Source organism: Helianthus annuus, chromosome 9, assembly GCF_002127325.2.
Source record: "Helianthus annuus cultivar XRQ/B chromosome 9, HanXRQr2.0-SUNRISE, whole genome shotgun sequence".
Taxonomy (NCBI): domain Eukaryota; kingdom Viridiplantae; phylum Streptophyta; class Magnoliopsida; order Asterales; family Asteraceae; genus Helianthus; species Helianthus annuus.
In genome coordinates, this window is record NC_035441.2 from 173,872,501 (window position 1) to 173,883,822 (window position 11,322).

General features: G+C 36.8%; 1 protein-coding gene and 1 long non-coding RNA gene across 2 annotated transcripts; one reads left to right on the forward strand and one right to left on the reverse strand.

The window, feature by feature from the left end:
• Positions 1-3,262: 3,262 nt before the first annotated feature.
• LOC110879651 lies at positions 3,263-10,947 on the reverse strand. Its single transcript, XM_022128164.2, has 4 exons — positions 10,702-10,947; positions 10,505-10,589; positions 4,335-4,942; positions 3,263-3,580 (listed from the first exon to the last, which is right to left on the reverse strand). Exons 3-4 carry the CDS (start codon positions 4,922-4,924, stop codon positions 3,382-3,384), a joined length of 789 nt encoding a protein of 262 aa, XP_021983856.1. The 5' UTR covers positions 4,925-4,942; positions 10,505-10,589; positions 10,702-10,947; the 3' UTR covers positions 3,263-3,381.
• Positions 4,972-8,346, forward strand: LOC110879652. Its single transcript, XR_002558854.2, has 3 exons — positions 4,972-5,596; positions 6,589-7,796; positions 7,874-8,346. It is a non-coding gene; the product is annotated as an uncharacterized LOC110879652 (long non-coding RNA).
• Positions 10,948-11,322: the final 375 nt, after the last annotated feature.

Here is an 11,322-nt window from a genome sequence, read left to right on the forward strand (position 1 = left end):
ACCAAGTTTTAATCACCACCACGTCTGTGTCGGCGCACTGCCACAGTCGGCTGCCGAAAAAGAAACAAACAGTGACCTGAATCAAGCTTGAAACATAGTCGATCTAGTTCAAAACCCAAATTTTAGGCTAATAGCCACTTACCGGAGAGAGAGGAATAGAGTTTTATGTTCTGCGGTTGTCATGAACGGCCGCCGGCCGTCACTTCTTGGTCGTCGCTGACGTCTCCGATCCATCATCATCATCGGTCATACATCATCATCGGCCGACATGAGCATCTTCCTTAATCAACAGAAATCGTCATCATCCTTATCACCAAAAGCACCACCGCTGCCGTGAGCGACGGCGCTACCGCCGTTCCACCATCTTCTCCGATCTCATCTCTCTCTTGTCGTCTCTCTCTCCCCTCTCTTCGCTTCTGATCTCCGTCGCTGGAAAAGAACGATAGACAGAGATAGGGTGTGGGTTTGTGATGAAGATGATGATGGTGATGAAGATGATGCAGAGGTGGCTGCGCTTCTTGTTTGAGAAGAGAGTCTGCAAATATGGAAGAATAGGAATAATAAATGCACTTGACAGTCAATTGAAAACCCAAGGGTATTTTGGTCATTTAACATGGACTTAACTGGAAAACTTAACAGATGTTAGTGTTGGGGACCAACCGAGTTCATTTTTGACAAGTTTTGGGACCACGCGTGTAATTAGTAAACCACTAGGACCAAGTCTGCAATTTTTGCAAACCACAGGGACCAACCAAGCATTTAACTCTTAAAAAAATGCATTTGTGGAAAGAGAATGAGTTTTGTGAGTAATGAGGTATTAAATGAAGAAAGAGAGTGAATAGTGAGATGACATAGCAATTTTTTTACACAAATATTAATCTTGCATTGGAGATGGTCTTATGGACCATTAGTGCCTAAGTTCGATACACACAAGGAGGTTTTTCTCAGATTTATTGGGTTTCCTACTGAATTGATGTATATGCATTATAACCTAATAGAGATGGATATGATTTCGTGGTTCTGTTAGTGGCACAATGATACTCCAGTACTCCGTCAGTGATCCAAATTTGTGTTTCAAAAAAAAAAAAAAAAAAAAAACCTTAAGTGAAATAATCATGCTTATAATCAAGGTTGGAAAACTCGCTAGTCGCTAGTCGGCAGGTGAGGTGGGGACTAGCGACTACTCGTGATTACTCGGGATTAATCGGATCAAAACTTTATATGTAAATTTTATTATTTTTATAAATATGTATATATATATATACTCACACATCCATATCAATATAATACTTAAAAAGGTAAAAGTAGTTCAAAATACAAACTAAACTTACATATAAGTCATAACATAACAAGTCTCAGTACTTAAAATTCAAACATTAACAAATAGCTAAAATGTAATCGTCATCCCCGTAGTGTTCAGTAATTTCGACACCATCCGACTCGTATTCAATCTCCTCGACTACTTCATCCTCTTTCTCCGACTCAAATTCTTCGTCATATTAGGGTAAGGGATAAGGAAAATGGGCTAAAATTGTAATCTTGGGCCTGTTTTGTAAGGATTTCCAATGGGCCGACTAGGGCGACTTGGGCCGACTAGGGCGGCTTGGACCGGCTTTGACCGACTAGCGATTTTTTGACTGATTAGTGAAAAATTACCCAGTAGGAGACCGACTAGCGACTAGTCGGCGATTAATCGCCGAGTAATCGCGATTTTTGCAACACTGCTTATAATAAGAGAGTTTTTTTTCTAAAAAAGTGTTGGTGATAAATTATTTTTCTAAATAGGTGGTCTAAAAAATATTTACTAAAATTGATGATTTTCCTTTATTGCTCCTTTGATTTTTCTTTTCAACTAGCTTTTTCTTTTCAACTAATTTTATATAATTTGTTTTTCTTTCTCCTAATCTAATAATAAAATATGTATTGCTATTTACTAATTAATATTAGGTTTATATCAGTTATATATATATATATATATATATATATATATATATATATATATATATAGGGTAATCCTAGACAAAAAACCCTAAAATTCTTAGAAAACTCTGGAAACCCAAATCTCCCCCCATTTTTACCCAATCTCCCGACATTTTTTTTTTTGAAAAAAATTACACATGTAATATACATGTTTTAGAGTGTTTTGGGCCAAAAAAAAAAAACAAAAAAGCACCGAAGGGATTTTTTAAAAAAAAAATAAACAAAATTCAGTGCCTAACATGTGTTAGACAAAAATGCTGAAGTTGCTGAATTTTTTTTTTTTTAAATTATCCCTTCGGCGCTTTTTTGATTTTTTTTTGCCCAAAACTCTTAAAAACATGTATATTACATGTGTTATTTTTTTTCAAAAAAAAAAATGTCGGGAGGTTGGGTTTTCTAGGGTTTTTTATATAGATAGGGTTTTCTATCTAGCCCTACCCTATATATATATATATATATATATATATATATATATATATATATATATATATATATATATATATATATATATATATATATTATAATTAAAAATAAAACATTTTCTTAGATCGTAATACTTTATAAACGGTTTTTAAATGTTTTTTTTTAATTTCTCTAAAAAAATTCATAACAATTTTCAAATGACCCGTTATAGTAAATAATTTTTCCATCAACACCCTTTTGGTAAAAAAAAAATAAAAAAAAAAACCCCTCCATAATAAAGTATAGTTCACATACATCATGTACGACAACAACAATGATGTTACCCTCTCATGCATAATGTACATGAAAAATGTGACATCTAATCTTCATACCAACCAATATTATTCGCATTGCCAACGCGGAGCTTATACGTAAGTTTTTTTTATCACGACGAGTTTAAACTTCCCAAAAGATCACCTATCCTGAATGGCTCTCACCCTATAGACATACTTAACCGTGCATATCTCCTTGCATCCATAACCAATGTGTTCAATACTAATTGACGGCATTTGAGGTGGACATTTCTCAAATGTATCTCAAAATCTCATGTGAACGAATGATGAAGGACTTGCCTAAGGTGTCTCAATGGGGTTTCGTAAAGGTGGCCCAATACTATTTTTAACATCCTATCTCTTATACCAACCAATTTTGTGGGCAAAACTAGGAGCTCACGAATTTGAATTTTATTTTTTGTTTATCAGGTGGAGACATCCTAATTCCTACGAGTCCACATCCTGGCTTTTCTCCCACCAATGATGCTTGATGCACCAAAAGCCGTTCAAAAAAAAAAAAAAAAAAAAAAAAAAACCTAATGGACGGGTGATTTTATATGCTAAAAGCACTAATCATGAAAAATGGCAGAAACTTGTAGAAACTCTCATCAAGTCCAGATACAACCAGTTATGCAAAACATATCTAATAACAGATTGGTGACTCGACTCAAGAACAACATGCACAATATCTAAAACATGGAAACCATTTAGTCCAAGTTAAATTTGTGGTTGTTTCTTTTGCTTCTGCCTCCTCGTCTCCTGATGCTTTAGGCTCTAGCTCTGGCTTTGGTGGTGACTCTGGCACTGGTCCTATCAGTGAACCGCGGGGGTAAGGTGAACCGTCATTCTCCATCTCTCCTGATAAACTTCATGTTTTGAGAAGAAAAACGATTAGTTCTTCACTGGTAAGATTATATCATTTGTGTTGAAATACATATGCTTTTTTGATACTTTACTCAACTTTATGTCTTTATGCAAGTGGTAGTTTAATATTATCATTATTAGTACTTCTATATGGTTGTTGCTATGTTTATATTACTTACATTTTATGTTATATGGATTACTAGACTATATACTGTACACGTCAAAAAAAGGTTTTTGGAGTCGGGGGTCTTAGTGGGTGAAGCCTCTCTGTCCTCTAGGATAGAAAAAAGGTTTGCGCTCACCCTCCTAAGATCCTAGCAATAGCTAGGAGTGTTCTTCGGGTTGTTCGGGTTTTTTGCTGGGAAAAGTGACCCAATAACCGACCCATTAAAAGCTCGGTTTGTTTGGGTTTGGGTTAGTTCGGGTCGGTTTAATCGGTTTTCGGGTTGAGCTATAAAATGGAAAAAGAAAATTATGTTTTTTTTTTTCACAAAATATCATCAAAATTTATCATGAAATTTATTGTCAATTATTTTACCTTGCAAATCTTGTATTTTATTATCAATTATAAAGACAGCAACAAGATTTATCAATTATTCATATGAATTTTATTATCAATAATTTTACCTTGCAAATCTTGTAATTTATTATCAATTAGAATGACAGCAATAGTTATGTTATGAATGAGATTTTACTGGGTACGTTTGTTTTACGCATTTCTAATAGTTCATATAAGCTGAATCAGAAACAACTTACATTGGAAACACCAAAGAGTTTGAACTGCTGCTGGTAATAGCAGAAAAACAACTTCCTCTATCTTCTTCAAACGCGGGATCATCAAGAATGCTTGATCCTTGATTGTATTCCTCGTCCGTTTCAAGAATTTTCCCATCTACACATTGGCCGTCGTTTGGCAAGTCAAACAACGGGCTGAAACTGTCAAGGTGGCAGAAGTTGGTGCTGTCCATACGAATGCTGAATAATGACTCATTTGAAGCCATGCTCCAGTTACCCGGACCACTGAATATCTTTTTCGCAACAACATGAGATGGGATTGTTTCCGGATGCTCCATCACTTGGATGGTTGGCTTTCCAGAATCACTCATATTCTCATTGTGGTCTTCATCATGTTCGCTATCTAATATTTGAAGATCTTCCAGCGATATAACAGACGAGGTGGAGGAAGAACTGGATGATAAGGAAATCGTCTTTTTATTTGAAGCGATTTGAGTGGACTCATCATGGGTAATGGCAGGATGCACAGTTGCTTCATAGCCATTGTTTGTGGCTGCATTCTCTGAATCCAAATCCTCAGATGTCTGGTTTGATTCATCTAAATGCCCCATATCAGACTACTGATGTATCTGCAAGCACAAATGTAGTTGCAGCATTAGAGTATTTACATAACCTTAAAGATAAAGGTCGGTGCACAGCCAAAATTACTATTTTGTCCTTTGTTTAATCCTCCACATAAATTACAAGAATGCCAGATCCGACGTCCAATATTTGTTCACCACCTCCCTCACTGTGTTAAAGCCTCTCAAAACTCTAGGTGAATATGTACGATCTGATACCACGATCGACGGTCAAAATCAGCGAACCAAATAGGGTAAATCCACAAGAATGATGTGATCCGCGCACACCTGCTATACGTTTGCAGTGCTCGCAGGTAACAACAGTTCCGAAGGAGTTTAGGGAGTCACGGTGGTTGTAATCCGGCGGCGGTATGATGGGGTTAGGTTTTCCAGGCCCGATCTGTTGTGTTGTCTGTAGATCGATCTCATGCAATAACATTTGAACAGAATCCGGTGCTCTCAAGTTGTCGCGTGACTCTGGTGGTTTAGGGTTTTCAGGACCGCTACAACTATGACCATAATTCTGGTGATCTCTGCAGCTCCCTGCTTTGTATTTTGGCGATCTATTGGAAACTCGATGCTGTTGCCATGACTCCGGAAGCAGCAACACCGGTGTTTGTTACTCTCTCAATGAGGATGTATCAGAGATTGGGGTTTGAATCGGTAAATTTTACTTATTTTTTCCGTTTTAGGTTCTAATAACCTAATCTAATCATCAATTTGATTCGTATAAATGTATGTATCATATGTTGTAGTCATTGATGATTATTTGAATTTTGATCGAGCATAGTTCAATCAGTATTCAACGGTCATACTATTGCTTTAGACCTGTAGTATCGTTACACTTAAATATTATGTTGCTGCTAAGACTTGGGGTATGGTTGGGCGGAGGTTTGGGGCATGGGTTGACACGTGGACTTCGAGGGGCACTGCTGGTCAGTTGCATGTTGGGTTGGTATGGCGGGCGTGCTAGCCCGTGTGGGTTGGCCACGTGTTATAATTTTTTTTTTCAACTATTATAAAAATACATACAAAATTAAAAAAAAAAAAAAAAAAAAAAAAAAGCCTAGCCACCTATAGCCTAGCCAACCCAGCCAATGAGAGCCAGCCACGGAAGACCGCTAGGCCCGCCCAACGCCCGGGCTGAAACCCCCGCCCAAGGGGCCACGCCGAAACCCAAGCCCAGCCGGGGTGGTGACTTGGGCGTTTGTACCCAACCCACGCCCCATACCCCATAGTCTAACTTGCTATATCTTAAAATAGTTGATGTCGCAAAGTTAACTTTTTTTGTTAATGGTAAACACAACAGAAACTTCAACTTTTGTTGTTTATAAGATTAGCTATTGATATCCTAAGAACACATGATGCACCAAATCACCAATTGCAGGAAACTATTACCATGTATGCTTTTTATCCGAATATAACTATGAGGTATGAGTTTAATCCACCCATACAATTACGATAGGTTGAGACATGGGTAGGACGGGGTGAGTAATGAGTCAAGACGGCTCATTATTCGAATACAGGTCAGGCCAAATCATGTTGAGGTGGAACATTTTTTTCAAAATATTTTTTCAATTTTGTAATCTATATTTTGTCATATGAGCTCTATGGTTTCAGTAATCACTTTTATAAATTTTGTATTAAAATAACAGGATCTTGGAGAAGGATGTGTGAAACAAGTTACGCTTTCGGTGATTCTTCACCTGTTTGGCCCGTTTTGTCTTCAGCTAATTCTGCATATTCCCTGTTTTGGTTTAGCAGATGCCAAAATCCAAAGGGATTTTATCGTATGGTTATGCATTTGGCCGCGAGGATTGCGGGTACGCTTATTAGAACTTAATAAGTTTCAAAAAGCTGCAAACATGTTAATACAGATTTAGTATGTCCCTATGTGATTTAGGCAGAGGAGAAAGTCAAAATAACTTTCATATATCAAAGTCAAAGTGTACGTCTATATATATGTAATATGTGTGTTCTTGATGAAAACACCTACTGGGTGGAATCCCATACTTTTGCTCTTTGTATGATTTTTCTACTACTCATAGAAAACACATATGTCATTAATTTTTATTATTGTTTTTTTTTCCAATTTGCAACTTCTATGATGAAAACACCTACTGGGTGGAATCCCATATTGTTATGGCTAACATGTTTCTCATCAATGTAATTGGTGGCTATCAGGTATCACTAACAATTATGTGTCTCTTTTATATTTTTTTCCTTAATTTCGCATGTTCACATACATCATTTGTTGGCAAGACTTTGATGTCATTTTTAGTTGCAGCAAAATGGATGACTTAGGTAATGTGTTTAGACCAAGGTCGGTGCACAGCCAAAGTTACTATTTTGTCCTTCGTTTAATCCTCCACATAAATTACAAGAATGCCATGGAGAGAGACTGGGTGTTGACTAATTATGTGTTATGAAGAAGAACTCTAATCTATGTTCATGCTTCCCAAAGTTGTCAGCACCGACTGTCGCAACCACGTCACGACAAAAACACAAAAAGCTCTCTGGGTGTTGCCTAGGCGTGATGTTCAATTTAATCACTCTATTTTGCTTCTCTCATCTTCATCTTCACTATTTTCAACCGACGAGGTGACTCCCTTTTGGTTCCGGAAGAAGTTGTAACATAATGTTCGGTCGGGACAATGACGGGTGGTGACACCGCCACATCAGGTGTGCTTTTGGGTTTCAAGTCAGTAGGTTCAAGACAGTTCTCCGGGCGGGTAAATAGGCCTACAGGCAACCTTGGTTAAGTATGAAAACTCTCAGTTATCCTTTTCTGTTTGCATGTTTGATAAACTTCGTAGGTGACCGAGATTTGTTTAATGGCGGCCTGAATAGCATCGACGAAATTGTAATATTCCCCCTTTGTCTAAAATTACATTACAAGATTGCCATTCGATTCAACCCTTTTTAATGTTTTTTTTTCAGAGACCCAAATCTAGGGATTGACGACGTTTTCCGGCGGTGGTAGTTGTGTGGGTTATCGGCGGTATTGGCAGAGTGGTTTCCGACAATAGTGGTAGGGAGAGGGTGAGAGATGAGAGAGAGAGAGAGGAGTCGGGAATTCCTAAGATGTGACGGCGGCTGTTTGGTGGTTGCGAATAGGTGGTGGTGACATTTTTGTGATGGAGTTGCACAACTGAAATGTTGTCCCGCCGCCAAAACTGGCCACCACTGGTGGTCCGTCCCCCACTCCTCTGTCTCTTACTCTCCTTGAATGTTTTTTTTAAGAATGGCTGAGGAAGGGTTGGTTTGATGTGAGGATGGTTGTAAGTTTTGAAGTTGAACCATGGGTTAGAACATGGTTTTGACATGTTCTAAGAATGGTTTTTAAACTTAGTTTTGACATGTTCTTAGAACAGTATTTAAACCGTTTTATGAAATAATACTCAAAATTATTATTTTCTCGGTTGATTAACACACATGCAAAGTTTTGGTATTTGAATTTACTTTTTATCTTTAAACTGTTTCGTTTTTCGATATATATATATTTTCATTCAATATTTAATTATGAATAGATTTCACTCATTTATGCAAATAGCATACATGCATACGTGTAAGCAATGTGTATGATATGTATATTTTTAGCTTACAACTATAAATATTTTGATATACAAAACATATCCACCACTCATAAATTGATATTACATATTAAACAATATAACTATTTACTTTATTTCATATACAAGATTGTGAGTATAAAGTATCAGCTAAAGTATCTTCAACAATGCTTACTAGGTAATTGTCGGGTTTGAAAATATTAGAGTTGTAAGATAAAAATATACAGAGTATGAGAGGTATAGACACACCCGCCAAACCTGTTTACTTATTTGATCATATTATTATTGTGTGACAAGTATAAGGTAGACGAGCATCAAGAACCTGAATCGATCAAACATATACATAAATATATACACACACATGTAATTAGGATGACAAACAAAACTTGGATTGTTGACATACACATTTGATTCTATTGTGATTGAGTGAATTGTCATAACGACCAAGGGTTAGATAAGTAAGCATAACCCAAAAGAATTTGGACAGATAGACATAAACTGTACACAAGAACGATTATAAGACTTTTGAACATATAATTTTTTTTTTTTTTTTTTTTTTTTTTGCTTAGAAACGAATCAGGTCAAATATTTAACGGTACAAATTCAAGTTACTTTAAGTTTTGACGCCGCCGCAACGTGCGGTGGATCAAAATACTAGTTATATGTTAAAAAGTAAAAACAATGTCGGTATGAACAATGATCTTTATGTTTTAAATTCACCCTTATAGGATACATAATATACACCTTTAATCCATTAAGTTTTTTACTAATTTGATTTTTCACTAATAACTTGTGTTTGTTAACTTTCTAAAATAAAAAAATAAAAAGTTGAATGCACAGTTGCGTTTAATTTTTTTACCTAACCTTCCGGTATAAGATTGTTAACAGATAGAATACCTTTTTGGTATCGTAAGCTATATAAGTGCCAATACTGTACCCAGGGCCGGCCCTCAGCATGGACCAGGTGGGCAGCGGCTCAGGGCAAAAAACGTAAAAGGGTCCCTAAAATTTTTAATTTTTTTATATATATTATACATATATTTAAGAAAAAACTACATGTAACTATGTGTAAACCCAAACTGAGCTTGGCCAATCTGTCTGACACTTTAACTGGCCCAAATTTGCTCAAGTTTTTGGAGTTCCAATCTGTTTAACTGGCCCAAATTTGATTCAGATTTTGAGTGCCAATATGTTTAAACAATTAAACCCAACCCCAGGCCTAAATGTTCAAACATTCAAACTCAATTAAAATAAACACCAAACGCCGATTAAGGAGGGAGGGGCGGTAAAAAAACACGGGGCAAAGTGACACAACAACAACATCACTGACTTGATATTTTGAAAAGGGTTTGGTTGAATTGTTGCGTGACGCAACAACAACACAACAACCCCTGAACTCTTGTTTTACTAGGGTGGGTAGAGCCTGGTTTTTTTATCTCCTCAGTGGCCCAAAATTTTTGTAACATTCTCAAAGATGCCCTGACCGTATCCGTACTGTTTTTTTTTAACGGCCAACGAATCCTTCAAATGGGCTACTGGCGAAATTCACCACATCGGGATACACTCGCCTCCGAATCGGGGAAAACCCTCACCTTGGGCCGAAGCCCGTGAAACTCACCCAAAGGCACACGACTGTGCCGTGAGGTAAAACCCGCTCAGTTCAAGGATTGAACTAGCGATCTCCACCTATTCGCCTAGTCTCCCATCATCACCAGGTGCCGCAGAAAATAATGGGAAGGCATGAATCGAACTTGGGCCCCTTAGAACACCCGTACTGTGATGAACCGATTATGACCGAACAACCTCATCGATATTCGCTTTTATGGTTTTTTGATCGATGTACAACAAGTATCGTTATCCTTTTGGGCATATAACGACTTCTTTTTTTCTATCGTAACAAACCGAACCGATATTGACCTAATTGCCTAATGCGTGGAAATCTGACTAGTTATTAAAGAAAGAAAACTAGAGAACAAATTCAACAAAATTAAAGGCACACCTGAAAACAGAGAAGCAGCTGTTGAAAATTGGCCCCCAAAGATGAACTTCTTCTTTTGTCTTTCCTTATCCTTTATATTGCATTACTTTGTAAAAGGGAGAATTCATAAACACAAATGTAAAAATAAATCAGCATAATGTATGATAAAATAACATAGATAACTGATGAAAACCCAGAATTATTGGCAGATCGTTTACCAGAAGTATGAATGAAGGGACCAATGACGATCAGAACCTTTCTTCTCCGGTCGATTTATGATGAAATATTATTGTAGCAGGGAGGAAGGGAGGAATGGCGAGGTGACCGGCGTCGGCCTTTCCCCCCGCGACCACTAATGACGAAATCTTGTCAATGAATTCGTGCGCATCATGACTGGATTCCGACGTTGTATTAACGTTAAACTTATTTTGTATCCAAACCCCATATTTTTAACAATTGTCAATTTTAACCCCTATACTTGTTTTATATCTTAGAGTAAATTACTTTTTGAGTCCATGTGTTTTAGTGGTTTTAATCACTTGAATTCAAAATCAAAAAGCTTAACGTTCTGAGTCCCTAAGCGCTTATTTTTTAACGTTTTGAGTCCAAAATTTTTAAAACTTGTACCTTGATTTTGGACTCAAGTAGTTAAAACCACTGAAACACAAAATCAAAACGTTATAAAATGATAGGTTAGGAACTCGGAGCATTAAACTTTTTGGTTTTGCACTCAAGTGGTTAAAAAGCACTAAAACACTGGGACTCAAAAAGCTTGTTTACACTCGCAGAAAGAAAAGGAGTAAATTACTTTTTGAGTCCCTGTGTTTTAGTGGTTTTAA